The sequence below is a fragment of the Notechis scutatus genome, chromosome 2, assembly GCF_049901735.1.
Source record: "Notechis scutatus isolate UNSWTSFEM ecotype Mainland chromosome 2, rNotScu1.2, whole genome shotgun sequence".
Taxonomy (NCBI): domain Eukaryota; kingdom Metazoa; phylum Chordata; class Lepidosauria; order Squamata; family Elapidae; genus Notechis; species Notechis scutatus.
In genome coordinates this window covers 42,432,647-42,450,707 of record NC_142010.1, presented here as the reverse complement: position 1 = coordinate 42,450,707, position 18,061 = coordinate 42,432,647, and the positions used below count along the sequence as shown (strand labels likewise).

The following is an 18,061-nucleotide window of genomic DNA, read 5'->3' as shown; positions in this document are numbered from 1 at the left end:
CTAATCATCTGGTTGCTTTTCTCTTTATTTTTCTACAGGTGAAACTCGAAAACTTAGAATATCGTGCAAAAGTTCATTTATTTCAGTAATGCAACTTAAAAGGTGAAACTAATATATGAGATAGACCCATTACATGCAAAGCAAGATAGTTCAAGCTGTGATTTGTCATAATTGTGATGATTATGGCTTACAGCTTATGAAAACCCCAAATCCACAATCTCAGAAAATTAGAATATTACATGCAATCAATAAAACAAGGATTGTACATCGAACAATATCGGACCTCTGAAAAGTATAAGCATGCATGTACTCAGTACTTGATTTGGGCCCCTTTTGCAGCAATTACTCCCTCAATGCGGCGGGGCATGGTAGCTATCAGCCTGTGGCACTGCTGAGGTGTTATGGAAGACCAAGATGCTTCAATAGCAGCCTGCAGCTCTTCTGCATTGTTCGGTCTCATGTCTATCATCTTTCTCTTGGCAATGCTCCATAGATTTTCTATGGGATTCAGGTCAGGCGAGTTTGCTGGCCAATCAAGCACAGTAATCCCATGGTCATTGAACCAGGTTTTGGTGCTTTTGGCAGAGTGGGCAGGTGCCAAGTCCTGCTGGAAAATGAAGTCAGCATCCCCATAAAGCTCGTCTGCGGAAGGAAGCATGAAGTGCTCCAAAATCTCCTGGTGGACAGCTGCATTTACCCTGGACTTAATGAAGCACAGTGGACCAACACCAGATGACATGGCTCCCCAAATCAACACAGACTGTGGAAACTTCACACTGGACTTCAAGCATCTTGCAGTGTGTGCCTCTCCATTCTTTCTCTACTCTGGGTCCTTGGTTTCCAAACGAGATGCAAAAGTTGCTCTCATCAGAAAAGAGGACTTTGGACCACTGAGCAACAGACCACTTCTGTTTTTCTTTAGCCCAGGTAAGACGCTTCTGACGTTGCTTGTTGTTCAGGAGTGGCTTGACAAGAGGAATACGACATTTGAAGTCCATGTTCAGGATCCGTCTGTGTGTGGTGGCTCTTGATACACTGACTCCAGCCACAGTCCACTCCTTGTGAAAGTCCCCAACACTTTTGAATGGCCTTTTCCTGACAATCTCTCCAGGCTGCGGTCATCCCTGCTGCTTGTGCACTTTTCTTCTTCCACATTTTTCCCTTCCACAGCACTTTGGGAACATCCAACTTCTTTTGCAATTACCTTTCGAGGCTTTCCCTCCTTATGGAGGGTGTCAATGATGGTTTTCTGCACAACTTTCAGGTTAGCAGTCTTTCCCATGATTGTGATTCCTAGTGAACCAGACTGAGAGACCATTTAAAGGCTCAGAAACCCTTTGCAGGTGTTATGGCTCAATTAGCTGATTAGAGTGGGACACTTTGAGCCTAGAATATTGAGCCTTTTCACAATATTCTAATTTTCTGAGATTGTGGATTTGGGGTTTTCATGAGCTGTAAGCCATAATCATCACAATTATGACAAATCACGGCTTGAACTATCTTGCTTTGCATGTAATGAGTCTATCACATATATTAGTTTCACCTTTTAAGTTGCATTACTGAAATAAATGAACTTTTGCACGATATTCTAAATTTTCGAGTTTCACCTGTAGACTCTCATACTTGCTCTTGGTTCTTAAATTCTAGGGTTAATACATTTCCTTATCAATCTTGCAGCACCTGAGTATTCGCAAGCTTGTATGCAGACAAATTAGAATATAGCTGGCATTATCTTCTCTTTACAAGAACTTTGTTTATATTTTATACTGTTCCTAAACTATGATGTAATATCAAAACCTGGTGGATTCTTGTTTAAAGGAAAAAGCCTGCCCAGGACAAAACTGTACAGACTCAAGTAGTTCTTTTATGTGGGCTTCATGTTTATCTAATGATATGGAAAACAAGTTCCTATTCCATGCAATATAATTTAGAACTTTTTAGTATCCATAACTATTCAGAAATGACAGACACCAGCAAGTTAAGAAATAATCCTTTAATACAAATTATATGTAAAATTTATTCATTTTTAAATCTTCACAATTTCCACAACATTCTTTTCTTTAAAAAATCAACCTTAACTCCCACACTATTACATACATGTTACAACAATGCCATTTTAGGCTAGAAAAATTCATATTGCACATCATAGTGAAAAATTCAGCCTGAAATTATGACTTGGCAAATTACCTGAACAATATTTTAGATTCGGCCTTAACACTAATTTTGTAATAGAATTGTCAACTTATTTTTCATGAACTAAACATGGGTTTTACTAGATAAAACTGAGTTTCAAATATTTCATTTGAAAATTTGAGTTTGCTTTCTATAATCTTTTCAGACAGTTTTAAGGACTTTAGATCAATTTGCCAGGTATCTATCTGAAATCATTACAATACAGGGGTAGAGTAAGAAATCAACTTAAAAAATAGTGTAGTACGTAGCTCTCCAGAAATCGCTGGACTGCAGTTCCCATCACTCTTCACTATTGGACATGCTCCCTAGCAGTGATGGGATTTAAAGTCAACAAATTTAACACATTCCCACTGCTACAGGTAAACTTAATCAATTACTATGTTCATCCTTATCAAACAGAATTATGTTGATTCAATCACTTGTAGCACTTTTCTTGAGGTTCACTTGGTTGTTTTAGAGCTATAAACTTCAAAACTTTGAACTTTAGTAACCTGACTAAAACAAACCTTAAGGTGTGTTTTTTTTTAAAAAAAAACCCTACATCTCAAATTATTACTTTACTTTTTAAAAAATAAATAATTCAAATTTGGATACTTAACATTTTAGTAGGCACAAACTTTGAAAAGTGGTGTAGCAAAACAATCTGAACAGAAGAGGTTTAGTCCTCATACACATTAATGCAGTTTCGTTGCAAGAAGTTACATGCCTTGACAACATGATTACAGCAGTAAACTAAATTGCTTTGGCTTGCATTTTCCCCCCTTCATACCAAGTGCTTATTATGGTCCATGAAATCTATTCCTCAAACCAAGGAAGCATTAAGACCTTATTTCCTACACGCTCAACTGCTCGAGTCAAAAGCAGGCAGATAGCAGGGATGGAATTGACTTTGATAAAGCTGAGAAATCTACTAAGCTAATATAAAGAATGAGATGCCTCTAAATTGGCTTGAATTTTCCTACTTTAAAAGGCCATGATTCTAAAGGAACCTAACCTTCTGAGGATGGATACTCCTACCAATGCAGCTATTGTTACAATATTCAGTTGTTTAGGATTAGCAGACCTGCTGATACTAAATAACTAATTAATGGTCTCTTCACTTTTTACCGACTACACTGTCCTAATACACTTTGGACATACCAGCAAAAATGTTTGGCTTCTAAATCAGTACTTAAGTCAAACATTCTAGGGATAGTTTTGGAAGGAGGGAGACAATTTAGATCTAGACTCAGTCACAACGACTGCTTCGTTTTTCACAGAATTTTGTTCTCTGTCGATTCTGATTTGCCTACTTTTTTTTTTTAAAAAAAAGAACAATTGTGAAACAGGAAAATAACTTTTAGGGAGAAACAAAATCTATTTGGCAAACAGAACCCTACCTTGAGATCCCTGAGATTTATTGTTTGCCAAAGAGATTTAGCAAGCCTTAATTATTTGCAATGTTATCTGATTAATTTAAAATGTGATTTATAACACAAAATATATTTTATAAATAATAAGATTGCATTACGTAATAAAAAGAATATTTAAATGTTGTAAAATATTTAAGTTGTGATCTAAGTTAACTTGCTTCTGGATTAGGAATTTAAGCCAAGTTTATCCTTTGATGAGAAATAATAATCATGCTTCAGTCTACTGAGAGATAATCTTCAAGAATGATAAAGCTGTGTTCTATAATTATAGGAAGGTAGATATTTTTTAAACTCTCCTAGCCACTAAGAATAATTTGGGGATGGTGATGGAGAACAGGAGATATTTTACTCCTCAAAAATACATAAAGCCTTTGACCATAGACATTTTGGTTCTTTCAGCCCTTCTTAAAAATGACTCACCAATACAATCACCTTCAGACAAATGAAAACTCTTGTCACAATTATTAAAGTTGAAATTAAACGTTGGAACCTCTTACAGAATTGGTTCCTCTCCATGTCCTCCAAACTAAAAATACTTGTCCAGAGTAAAGGTTACAATCTTATGTAAAATACTCAGTTCAAAATGAGTCTGAAAAATATACAACTCACAAATATTCTTTCTGAAGCTAATTAAGTTTTGGAATACAATTAATCTAAAATTGCTTTAGGAAAGACTGAGCTAAACTCTTCGGTTCTGTTCTGAGTCACAAAGTAACAAGGCACTAGTTCCAATAGCTTGCATATTAGGACTGCATGGAATGTGAATACTTCAATTTTATATTAATTCAGGTTGATTTTTAGGAAAGGCATGAAAGAATAAATACAAAACATAAAAACATAGCAATATTCTTCAAATCAGCAATGCAAGGCCACTCAGTGAACAAAACTGAATGGCTTTTGCTTTTTTTTTTTTTTGCATTTTTATCTACCAGAAGGCACATTAAAAAAAAAGAAAAGAAAAATACCGGTTTCAGAAACTAGTAAACTCCATACACCCTTAGATGTGCAATTCAAATTAAGAACACTGTTTGCAACATCAACCAATATGATGTTAGTCCTGAACATAATCCTGCAATAGCTTGGCTGGTATGCAAGCTGTGCTTCAATTATGATATATTTAGCAAGATATCTTAGGTAAACCAGAACCTATAGCCATTTTCCTACCTGAGCAATAATTAGTACTATTTATTGCTTGTGAAACCTTTCAACTTGGTGGAAGTCATTGCACATTCCCTTTTGTTCCTCTGACCACCTTTTTTCTAAAAGAAATATATTTTAAGTTGCAAGTTCTTTCCAAATGTTCTCTTTTGGAAGACAAATAAGTGATAGCAAGGCAGCATTTTAGGTGCAAGCCACTAAAGTAACTTTAACTATCAGCAATATGAGCTCTGAAGTTTGATGCATGAGATCTTAAGTTTGTGTTGTGCCATGTTTTACTCCATTTCAGTTACAGTAACTTCAATCTAACATGGAATGCTCTTTTCAATATGAGATCAAACTCTCATTACAATGAGGGACTACTTAAGCACCTGCACTTGCTGTTAGCCTTGTAGTTCAAGAGGATCATAATTTTCAAATAAGATGTTGTCTTGCATCTTCTTAGCATTATTTCACAGCTGTTCAGATCAAACCCACCATCTGATCTATCTGTCTCATATAAATGCTCTTCAAAGGCAGCAGGTATCTTCTCTCGTCTGGTACTCTGTTACACTGTAAATAGATATTTGTTTAAGTTGAAATTGGAGATATTCATATTTTCTAAAGTTCGCTTTGGCAAAAAACCATATTGTCAAAAAAGAATTTCCCTAAAAAAGTCAAGATGCTCAAGTACTGCTTGTCATAAGGCTTTGTGCCCAAAAATTACAAAGATGCAGATATTTTATATTTTGAGGTTAGAAACCTTCATCTTTAGAAATTGAGCAGATAAACAGTCCACAATACTGAAAAGTTTACCTCTGAAACAACACAAAATGAATTACACTGATTTTCACAAGGAATAAATGTTATTTAACTGAAATGATCTAGAACAATAATCAATTCAATGTATTGCTTATGAATTATATATCAATATAGAAAGAAAATAGTTAAACACAGCTATACTTGTTGAATACTAACTAATCTGCTCATCTCTAGTTTGTTCAGATATTATTTCTCTCCCCTGAAAAAGTATATGTGTTTCCCATTTTCCTAAAAATATATATTTAAAATTCAACTAGAAAATAGCAGAATGTATTTTTTGTGCCTACATTAAGGCAGACAATTTAGTCAGGGGAAAAGTTGCTTTAGCATTTTGAGCACCGTATTGGGAGCTGAACTCCCAAAAAGTATGAAAGGAAAGAATAATAATTGAAATTAATTAATGAAAATAGAGACAGAGTGCTTTCCTTTCAGTCTTGCAATGAAAAACTGGAGATTTGCAACTACAGTCCTCAGGATACAATGGTGAAGCTTAGACTACCCATGAACATAAATACTGCAGGTATTTCAAGCCAAAATAAGAATATATTTGAACTATGCATGCTTTAAGAATGATTCTAAAGAAGTACTTCACCCTTTATGCAAATACTCCCCTTTTTCACTATTCATTAAAGCAGCCTCTTTTTGCAAATTTCCACAAGTGTGAAGAAGCTCGGGTCACTTTACAAAGAGCAAAAGGCTGCTGTGAATCCAGAATCTTAAATAATCACAAAGCATGCACAATATTGAATTTGTATGCTAAAATAATGGAAAACCTGCTGGGGCTACTATGGAATTTTATAGCTTATTTAACATATCTTGGAGTAGTTGTTTCTATTGCACCAATTTATGCAGGCAGAATATGTAACATTTCCTACAATAACCACCTGGTGAAGTGGGTTAAAATGACTAATTCCAGTCACCAAATCAGCTTCTGGCTGACGTCTAACCACGATACCACTCTGTCTTGAATACCATATATAGTATGCATAAAGATGGAATACTTAGTGATCAAGATAGTGTCTTATTCTACAAAGAATTAAGCTTCAAGTATATCCTTACAATTCCATCAATTTGTGATTTCATTATCCTAACTCTTTCACACTGTATCTGGCACTATCAATGGAAGAGAGAGAATATATTTAGGCCTATTAAACAGTTTGTCAGACAACTGCTGTACCAAACTTCTAGATTCAAACTATGTAAGACACTGGCCTATACTTACATTAGAAACGGAGTTATTTGCTTTTAGTTCATTCGGCTTTATCTTTCCAGGGTTCTTCTGCTCCTCAGGGGAGGTATTTTGCCCTACTGAAACACGAAGGCGCTTATCCAGTGATACTATGTGTCCTTCTGTGGTAAACATGTACTTATTGCCTGATTTGTGCACAGGATTTTCTTCATCAAACAGCTGAAATTTAAGAAATTCAGAATATATAAATGTAATACTCCAAGTGGGGAAATAACATTATTTTTTAATATTTATATCTCACTTCACTCCAGAGACTGCAGGAGATCAAAAACTCATAAATATTTTATGATGCCTTATAATAATATTGTAATAAGTAAGAAATAGCAAAACACAGGAATTAAAAACAAAATGGCTCTTTACCTCCAAATATTATTTCAAAGATTTTTTGATTGCTTTGTGAGAAGATAGGGCTGCAGATGCAGTACATAATACAGGCGCCAGCGTATTCCTCAGGGAGAAACGACTGAAACTACCCATTTTCAAAGTCACTTCCTGCTCTCAATTTGTCACAACTAGCTGTCTTCTCAGAAAACAACCAGCATGTGTTGTTACTGGGATTCAATTATAGCCTGTTTTGTCCTATCCAGAACTTTGCAGCTTCGAAACAGTAGAGCAGAATAACCTTAGCAACTCTTGTTTAGCTTAAAAGTAGATACAGATATCTTCATAGTCATGTGATCTCACCCCTAAATAAACAGTTTACATTTCCCAGAGATTTTATAAAAACGTTAAGCAACACTTGCATTAGTGCCAAGCACTGTGGTACTCAATATCCAGGGAGCCATGGGATCAATTAGTTCTCATACCAATATCAATTAGAACCACCAATTTTCAAAGGAACTATTGAACACAGCCCCAACACTCAAATTTTTTTACACCTCCAGATGGATACCATGGGCAATGGTGTCAAGGATTACAGAGTAATCTAAAAAATAGATATACGCTATTACTTGATGTATATTATTTATGAGGTATGTTGTAGCATTATTATCACATTATTATCATTAGTGTAGTTCTAAGTCAAGTAAGTAATTCGAGCAGAATCTTGTGAGGTGACCAGGATTCAAGGAACCTGATGAAAAGAACAGACTTCTCCATTGTGAGCTCAGCCACTTACCCTCTGTGGTTTTTTTTTTCCAGACAAAAGGAGTGGTATGATTGCCTGGATTTGTGAGAATGTATCCCCGTAATTGAAGAGTCATCTCTCTATTCAGCCATGTCAACCTTCCCTTTTTAGAAAAGGTTTTAAAGAAAATGGGTAGAGAGTAGGTGCAGGGGTGTTATACAAAACAAATTGTCTGGATCCTCTACAATCAGGATACAGTTCCAGATATGGGATGTACAGGGCATTGGTCAGTTGTAATGTTCCCTGGTTCTTGAATGGAGGGAATATACCTCAAGTAATAGTATATATCACACAGCAAAGTTCCATTAAAGTATTTACGACGGACATTCTTGATTTACCATCTTAATAACAACATACTTAAAATACGTAGAAATATTAAACTTTATTTTACTGTAACAAAAATGTGTTCCTAATTGCAGTTCTAGTAAATAAAGTGTGCTTTAAAGAAAAAGTGCTCCTATGAAGATACATACCAAAAACAAATATTTACATGTTTCACTGAGAAAAAAACTTTCCATCCGATCTTCTTTGGATTTCTCTATAACATGGTGAAGAGTAGCATAACCACATCTGAAAAACAGAATTGAACACTTTTCATCCCCCTTTTAGCTTCAATCATAGGAAAGCTCTAAGGAATTAAGCTGGTTGTTTTATGAAGAGCTTGCAATTTATGTAGCATAGTTTTTCTCCACTTAGCTCTGAAACTATAATTTTACAAAGTCAGACCAGAGATTCAACAAAGAAAAGAAACAGAACTATTGCCTCTTTTGAGAACAGAGATACTGTAACAACTGAAACATTTTTTGTTTTTCTCAGAAATCCAGCTGTATGACACAGTAGCAATACTTTCTAATCAAGTTGGGAAAAAATGAACATAAATCTCACAAAACTTCATATTCTCTGGTGAAACATAGAAGTACATGCAAACAACTCTAATAATTCAACCAGAGTTATTTCCAATGGCCCAAAGTTAGCCACAAAATTACAGCTGGAAAATCTAATCAATGCAACTGATCTATTTTACACATTCAAGTTGCCTCGGGAATGTTGATTATTAGACAAAACAAAATACAAAAAATAAATAAATTTATAATTTAATTGTTAAATGATTAGAACTATTTAAAACACAGTTCCAAGCACACCTATTAGTGTTTCTAATAAAACACTTACGCAATTCTACATATTCACTCAATATTAAATTAGTAGGACTTATTTTATGTAAGCACACATGGGATTTCAACTTCAATTGTTAAGTCAACATTAAGAAGGTATATATGTTTGAATTATGTACAGCAACACAGTTCAGTTTAGCAAAGATTTATTAATTTATAATGAAAGCTTACTTTGCTTTAGTATACTTCTCTAGACTCTGAAGAATATCCATTCCTACATGAAGATAAAAAGGGTTCTTTGTGGCCTAATGAAATAAAGGAAATAAATGTAAGAAATTGTGTTATATGATAACAATAACATTAAAAAAGGAAAATGAAGCTTGATTTTGACTGTGCAAGAACAAGCTATATGAACTAATGCAATCAAGGCCAAAACTTAAAATCACCAAATGATTCGAAGTTCAGACTGTTCAACGAAGCTGAAGAAACAGTAGAACATATATTCAGTTCGTGCAAAAAAAAATTGCACAAACTTATTATAAACAATACCATAACACAGCCTCCAAAATGATTCACTGGAACATCTTTGGTAATAATAGAGTGCCAGCCACTTTCAACCCTTTCAGTTTAAGGGCATTCAAAAGGATATTGTGGTCAGTGGTATCAAAAACCACTGAAAAGTCTAACAGGAGAGTTGAATTCACACTGTCCTCGTCCAATTAAAGTTCATTTTCCTTCCCGCGTTGCCTCGGGAAGGAAAAGGAAAAGAACATGGTTTCAGATTCACACCCATGCCTGAATCTCAACTAAAAATAATCCATCTAATCCAGGACTTTCTGCAACCTGCTCGGCAATCTTTCCTAAAAAAGAGAAGATTGGATACTGGTTGATAATTATCCAAACTAGTCGGGCCACACAATTTTTCTTGATGATCTACACTATCTCCTATTTTAGAGCAGGAGAACTACCCTCTTAAGGATATATTTTCCATCAGCCCCTGCTAGCCTCCCATCCTTGTCCTAGCATCTTTCACTAACCAGGAGGGATAAGGGTCTAATCCACAGATCACAGACCTATCAATACAGAAAGGCTTCATGTTGAAATTCCTAAATCTCTATACATTATTTTCATGTGTTGGTCTATTCTGGTATAACAAAGACTTGAATCCTTTTTTTCAGTGGTGGGATTCAAATTTTTTTACTACCGGTTCTGTGGGTGTGGCTTGGTAGGCGTGGCAGGGGAAGGATACTGTAAAATCTCCAGTCAGAGGTGGTATTTGCCGGTTCTCCGAACTACTCAAAACAGGCATGATATTCCCCTCTGAAAAAAAAAATCGGGGCCGGCCAAAAGAGACCCCCCACCGCGCGCCAAGAAATCGCTGCCCAGCTCCCTTTTCCTGCCGCTCAGCGGCCTCCGCTCGCACCGCCCACCCACCCGGGCTCCGCTCGCACCGCCCGCCCGGGCTCCGCTCGCACCGCCCGCCCGGGCTCCGCTCGCACCGCCCGCCCGGGCTCCGCTCGCACCGCCCGCCCGCCCGGGCTCCGCTCAGGTATCCGGCTGGGGCTGTCAGGAGTTGCTACCGCCGGCGCGGCTCCGCGAGGCTCCAGTCCCGCGTTGCCTCGGGAAGGAAAAGGCAAAACCAGGAGCCGCTGCTGCCGTTGCAAGCGCCGCCGCGGCTCTTCCTTTTTGCCTTTCCTTCCTGAGGCAACGCGGGACTGGAGCCACGCAGAGCCGCGCCGGCGGTAGCAACTCCTGACTCGGGCCTCCGAGGGGAGGGGAAGGAGGAGAAGAAGGGGGGAAGGGGGGCAATTCCCAAAAAAATTCGGAATTCCGATTTTAATTGGAAGAATATCATGTCTGTCAAAATTTCTGCTGCCGGTTCTCCAGAACTGGTCAGAACCTGCTGAATACCACCTCTGCTTTAAAAAAAAAACAGCAGCTGAGAACCAATTCTAAAATATGCAAGGTCACACCTCAGCAGTAAAAATAATACACACTTATATATTTAATGAAGGACTTACTGTATTTCAAAATCATGCTTTGAAAAAAAAACTTAAATACCTGATACAGGAGATATGTAGATTCTACTAATTCAGGCCTTAGAGGATAAAAGAGAACATCAGGTGCTTGTAACTGCCAATTATATCTCTCTGGAAGAGCACCATATCGTTTCCATATTGCATAATAAAATGCATGAAGGCAAATGGCATCTTCTACATCACCTATTAAAACCTGAAGCAAAATAACAAAAATGAAACATTCTACATTATATTTAATAGTTGATTTTATAAAGATGGAATGCACCATACTTATTGTGACTCAGAAATTATAACATCCTAATGCAAGAAAGCACCATTGTACCCATTAGACAATCTGAGACAACCATATGTTATTTTCTTTATGTAAATAAACAAAGAAATATCATAATTCATTTGCATTGATGAGGGGTAAAGCATCCCCCAAATTAAAGAATTTGGTGGGAAGAGCCATGACATTCCCTAGGGAGAACTAGGGCTTCGAAGTATTAGTTAAAAAAATGGACTTCTGATTCTCTTCCCCACACAAGCTTGTAGTCTGTTCTAATCAAGTCCCAGCCACTTCCATACCAATTGGGAATTCTTGATGTAGTACCATACATATATTTCAAATTTCCTATTTTCTCTCCACCACAGAAGAAATACCTGAAGTCCAGGAAAAAAAGCTTGAAGAGAATCAATCCAGGTGTTCATCAGCTGGCCGCTAAACATATTAACATTAACGTAAAGAGGTGGGTCTCCTTCACCTTCATTGCAGGCTTCCCTCCTATGAAAAATGATGTACAATATTTCATATCAATATTTGAGGGCAAGCAAGGAACAATTATTTGAATTATTCATAATTTTAATTACCATATATACTCGAGTATAAGTCGACCCGAATATAAGCCGAGGCACCCAATTTTACACAAAAAAACTGGGAAAACTTATTGACTCGAGTATAAGCTGAGGGTGGGAAATGCAGCAGCTACTGGTAAATTTCAAAAATAAAAATAATTAATTTGGGAAACGATCTCACTATCATGAAAGGTTTAATTGATTCACTAACCCAAAAGAAGAAGATGATGATGACAGCGGGAGGCAGGAGTCACTCTCTTCCCCTCCCTCGGAGGCCCCCTGACTCAGGAGTCGCTACCGCCGGCGCGGCCCCGTCCCCGTCGCCTCGGGAAGGGAAAGGCAAAAAGGAAGAGCCGCGGCAGCTGCGCAACAGCAGCACCGGAGGCTCAGGCTCAGCGGCTCCTGGTTTTGCCCCACCCTTCCCAAGGCAACGCTGGGACCGGAGCCGCACTGGCGGCAGCAACTCCCAACAGCCCCAGCCGGACACCTGAGCGGAGATGTAGGGGAGAAGGCAAAAGCGACAGAAGATCCTTCAGGGAAACTGAGGGGGAGATCACCCTTGGTCCAGATGAGCCCCTTCCCGCCCCTAAGGAAGCAGAGGCAGCCAGCAAGGGCAGGCAAGCCCCGCTTCACAGACTCGTCCGTCCTCACTTCCACCCACCCAAAGCCACGAAGTCCCCAATCGCGCAGCCCAGAATCGCCCTCCCTCAGGGGGCAGCAACGACACCCGGTTTTTCCCGAGACAAGAAGCTCCGCCGTGCAATGAAAGCGCCCTGGCTCTAGGCTCAGAAAACAACGCGAGCCGAGGTCACTTCGGCTCCGCTCGGCTTCTCCAACATCCGGCACTGCCCTGTTCTATGTGCCGGGCCCGGCAAGTCCGAGCAGCCAGGGCGTGGAGCGGGACGGCGCCGGACATCATTGGCTGCCTCTTTCGCAGCACGGGAGGCCTCCCCCGGCTGGCCAGCTGCTCTCCTCCTTCTCTGCCTGTTTGTTCTGTGTGACCGAGGAGGAGACCGGCCGGCTGGTTGGGGGAGGCTTTCTGCGCCGAGGGAGGCGGCTGCTGGTGTCCGGCTTTGCTCCGCTTCTCCGATTGTCCGGCGCGCCCTGTTCTTTACTTGGGCAGCCGGGCGCCCACAACGGCGCCCAGGGCGGCAACAGGCAGTTCCGCCCGGCTCCGCTCAGGTGCCCGGCGTCGCCTCGGGAAGGGAAAGGCAAAGCGCTTTTGCCTTTCCCTTCCCGGCTGGGGCTGTTGGGAGTTGCTGCCGCCGGTGCGGCCCCAGTCCCGCGTCGCCTCGGGAAGGGAAAGGCAAAAGCGCTTTTGCCTTTCCCTTCCCGGCTAGGGCTGTTGGGAGTTGCTGCCGCCGGTGCGGCCCCAGTCCCGTGTCACCTCTCCCTTCTCTGCCTTTCCCTTCCCGAGGCGACGCGGGACTGGGGCCGCACCGGCGGCAGCAACTCCCAACAGCCCCAGCCGGACACCTGAGCGGAGCCCGGGCGGAACTGCCTGTTGCCGCCGTGGGCGCCGTGCGGCGCCCGGCTGCCAAGTAAAGAACAGGGCCGCGCCAGACCATCGGAGAAGCGGAGCAAAGCCGGACACCAGCAGCCGCCTCCTCGGCGCAGAAAGCCTCCCCAACCAGCCGGCCGGTCTCCTCCTCCTCGGTCACACAGAACAAACAGGCAGAGAAGGAGGAGAGCAGCTGGCCAGCCGGGGAGGCCTCCCGTGCTGCGAAAGAAGCAGCCAATGATGTCCCAGCGCCGTCCCGCTCCACGCCCTGGCTGCTCGGACTTGCCGGGCCCGGCACATAGAACAGAGCGGTGCCGGATGTTGGAGAAGCTGAGCGGAGCCAAAGCGACCTCGGCTCGCGTTGTTTTCTGAGCCTAGAGCCAGGGCGCTTTCATTGCACGGCGGAGCTTCTTGTCTCGGGAAAAACCGGGCGTCGTTGCTGCCCCCTGAGGGGAGGGCGATTCTGGGCTGCGCGATTGGGGGACTTCGTGGCTTTGGGTGGGTGGGAGTGAGGACGGACGGGGTCTGTGAAGCAGGGCTTGCCTGCCCTTGCTGGCTGCCTCTGCTTCCTTAGGGGCGGGGAAGGGGGCTCATCTGGACCAATGGTGAGTCTCCCCCTCAGTTTCCTGTGAAGGATCTTCCGTCGCTTTTGCCTTCTCCCTACATCTTCCCTCTGTTAAAATTCCCCCCCACACACACACACTTATTTTCGGGCGGATAGATTTCATGTCTGAGCATTCTCACATGACGGTGGGTTCCCCCCCCCCTAAAAACAGTTAAAAAAAGAAAAAATATATCCTCATGCAAGAACTTTTCTGCTTCCGATTACCCCCATGCTTAAAAGTTGCAAAGGAAACACGGAAGCAGGGAAGCGCCTGCCCAGCTCCGGAGCTCCACACCATTTTTTTTTTTCAGAGGGGAATCTGACTCGAGTATAAGCCGAGGGGGATTTTTTCAGCACAAAAAATGGGCTGAAAAACTCGGCTTATACCCGAGTATATACGGTACTATGATCAAACAGCATGCAATCTTTACAGAGAAAAATTACCCAGAAATCATACAGAAGGAGTGAGTGACCTCATTTTTCATATGAATCTGAATGTCATCTTTTAATGTTCATCTTTTATGTTTTGATTTTAATTTTTTTGATTCTTGTGAGCCACCCAGAATCAATGATAGTCAGGTGGCATGCAAGTTAAATTACTATTATTGTTGCTAGTGCAATTAATAAATAGTCCTAACAGGTATTAAAATTTCCATTCTGAAAATTGGATAACTGGACATCAAGTCCTAACCTAAGGCGCTATATCAACAAGCATACATATTCAATAGTTTGAAGAAGTTATCAAACGGTATTTCTTTTAATTCTCTACCACTCAATGCAAGGATTATAGCAAAAATTGTAATAAATATTGAGCATCATTAAAATCAAAGTATATGTTACATAACAGATACAGTATTAATAGTATCCAACACAGCTCCAACCCTAGAGATGTACTTTATCTGTTAACTTGATACAGGGCAAGAAATGATGAGAACAATTAAGAGCCCAACAAATATTAGTATATTTACTAAGTATTAGTATCCTTACTAAGTACGGACATTTTTTTTTCTGACTCAAAGCTACATTTTATTACATGTATAATGTAATGTGTCTACAAAAACTGTAGGGATGTAATATCAATAAGAGGCAAGGGCAAAAAAATTATGGTTTGGAAGGAAAAATTAACTCACAATTTAAAAAAAAATATTGCAAAAGGCAAACAGCTCCAGGATCACACAATTCTAGGGCTGTTTGCCATGCTGAAGTTCAGTGGTTTTATGGCTCCTTCCAGAAGCCCAAGACACCTGAGGCTACAGCACCCCCCCCCCCCCAACCTAGCCAAGCAGCATGACATGGAACCAGACAGCCCAGTCTGGTTCACCATAACATGGTTTGAAGCTGCAACCACCTCAAGAAGCCCCAACCTGGCCCAGTTGCAGCCCCACACAACACTCCAAGTTCCCAGCTGCCTTGTACTCCACCATTCCAGCTGGCTTTTACCAGCTTCTTATTCCCCCTGCTGCTGCCCTTAACGAGGCATGGGTCACATGAGGTCTTTTTCCTGAGATCTCTTGAGGAAACCACCATGTGCAACCTCAATCAGAAAGCCTTGGGTGGCCAGCAGCTGCCTAGCAAAGAACCAGGATAGCCATTTTGTCAAAAACTGGAGTAAGAAGATGACAGTGGGGTCAGAAGAGTAAAGGGTGGCAGGGGCCACCAATTTTTGGGACCAAAAGGGTACAGATGGGGGAGTGATGGATAGGTTGAAGCGCTTTCCTGTTTGTAAAGTGTAGGCAGCTGCCAAGACCTAATCTTTGATCATGTGACCACTGGAGTGCTGCAACCTCTATAACTTTGAAGACCATATATAAATACCATTCAGTCAGTATCACTGTAACTTTGGTCACTGAACAAATAGTTAACTTGACTACTTATAACATGAAGGAATGAACCCATTTCATATTTTCTGTCACTCAATGGTGATTTATTTATTGCCTTCAAATCATTATTGTTGGCTCTTGGTAACTTGAGTAGTCCTCACGGTTCTCTTGGCAAGATTTATGCAAGTTGTTACGCAAGTTATTATTTTCTTCCAAAAGTGAGTAACAGGCTTGAGACCACCCAGTTGAATTCGTACCTAAGGTAGGACTAGAATGCATGATTTCCTAGTTTCTAGTTTGATATCTTAGCCACTACATTAAACTGGCTCTCCAAAGTGCTATAATAACTTAAAAACAGATCCATAATTCACATACCCTCGCCTTAAGTAGTTCTGAATACTCCGATAAACATCATTGAACATCTCTAAATCTTCTTTTTCTCCAAAGAGGATGTATGATTTCAAAAGATACTCATAAAATGAATCTAAGCCTGCTCCTAAACCACTTTGTTTTCCCACCCAATGGCCAGTTTGAATATTCACAACATTACCTGTGGAGTAAGAAAAGAGAAAGAGAAAGGAAAATATTATTTAAATGTAAATGCACATATCTGAATCATAATCCAATTAATCAGGGGACAATAAAATTCCTGTATTTGTACAATAATACTAAATTAAAGAACATCTATTTATGGAACATTCACACAGGACCTAAACATTTAAAACAAGCATAATTTTGAGTACAGTAAAATTACAAGATACAAAATATTCAAATATGAATACTTTTGGATAAGTAAACACCTTATTCACTTTACTTAAATGTATGAAGTGTGTTATATATGACCAAATAACAATCCATATACTTTATTAATATATTTATCTGTGACTCTGAAAGACAATTATGAGTTTATTATTTTAGATTAAAATTTGCAGATAATTCACCACATAAAGAATGTAATCTAATCTTCTTAATATATTTATGCAGCATCAATAGTAATAATAATAAACACAAATATTATTTCACAAGAGAATAAATGAGTTATGGCTGTTTTATATGTTTTGCTTTAAAGTAAAGGAGAAGAACTTACAGAAAGTATTCTTGGACATAAGCAGCAAATCTAGCAGGCACATCTATAACATCACATACATCTATTACATCACACTAGAGATTTTTGATCTGTACAATTACCAATAATATCAGAAAATGAAGATAAAACCAAATTCAAAGCTGCACTAACATTGGACTACATCTAATTTGTCCGCTCCATTGATAAATTATCTAAGTCAGCAGAAGCTTCCATGTACAGATAGACAATTCTTCCTTCTACAGTTCTTTACAGTCAATCACGCACATCTCAACCTCCTGGGAAGGAAAGGCAATACATCATTTAAAAAGATTTCCATTCGATATCAACTTAGAAAAGCTTCTATACAATCACAGAACCTTCCTTTAGCCCAGGAGTCACCAACTTTTCGGACCTCAGGGACTACTAAATTCATAATTTTAAATCCTGCGGACCATTAATATGATCTGCCTAATGGCCAGCTAGTGGACGTGACTAGGTGGTCATGTGACTGGGTGGGTGTGGCCAACTCAATGTCACACCAAGGAACACCTCACCAACTTCTATTTGCCCCTCCCCCCAGCCCCTCCTTGCCTGCCCACCAGGACTCCTTAGGGCCCCTAGAGGAAGCAGTTGTTGGAGCTACGCAGCCATCACGAGAAAGAGTTGGCAAAACAGCTGGCTCAGTTCAAATTGGATCTGACTGAGAAGGAGGCTCAACAGAAGCACCTCACTGATTACTACAAGCATAGGCTTTCCAAGCAAAGGGAAGACCAGTGCAAGACTGGACCGGAGCCTGGAGGCTCAGCTGGGCTGAGATGGTCAGCCAGTTCCAGGCTATGATGCACTCCCACTGGAACAATGCCCTCTGGCTCTTCGCCACCAGCGGCACTTCCGTCTAGCCTTTGCCCAAAGCCCTGTACTAGGAGGCTGAAGCAGCTCCCAAGTCAGAATTTCTGCCCCCCCTCCAACCCACACAAAGACCCCGAAGAGGGAGACTCTCTGCATCAACACAAACATTGACTGCACGTAACCTGCCCAGGGGCCATAGTTTGAGGACCCAATTTAGTGCAATACAAAAATGCAAAAAAATAATAATTCTGTGGACCACCGACATTTTCTTGCGCGCCATGGACCACCAGTTGGTGA

General features: G+C 40.4%; 1 protein-coding gene across 1 annotated transcript in view; it reads right to left on the bottom strand.

The window, feature by feature from the left end:
- Nucleotides 1-1,978: 1,978 nt before the first annotated feature.
- Nucleotides 1,979-18,061, bottom strand: part of EDEM1 (ER degradation enhancing alpha-mannosidase like protein 1) — a 26,202-nt gene continuing 10,119 nt past the window's right edge. The window contains exons 6-12 of the mRNA XM_026678833.2: nt 16,225-16,399; nt 11,733-11,853; nt 11,113-11,283; nt 9,283-9,356; nt 8,413-8,509; nt 6,787-6,972; nt 1,979-5,315 (exon numbers count right to left, since the gene is read on the bottom strand). Coding sequence (XP_026534618.2) covers nt 5,226-5,315; nt 6,787-6,972; nt 8,413-8,509; nt 9,283-9,356; nt 11,113-11,283; nt 11,733-11,853; nt 16,225-16,399 — 914 coding nt within the window. The 3' untranslated portion in view covers nt 1,979-5,225. The remainder of the gene's footprint in view (nt 5,316-6,786; nt 6,973-8,412; nt 8,510-9,282; nt 9,357-11,112; nt 11,284-11,732; nt 11,854-16,224; nt 16,400-18,061) is intronic.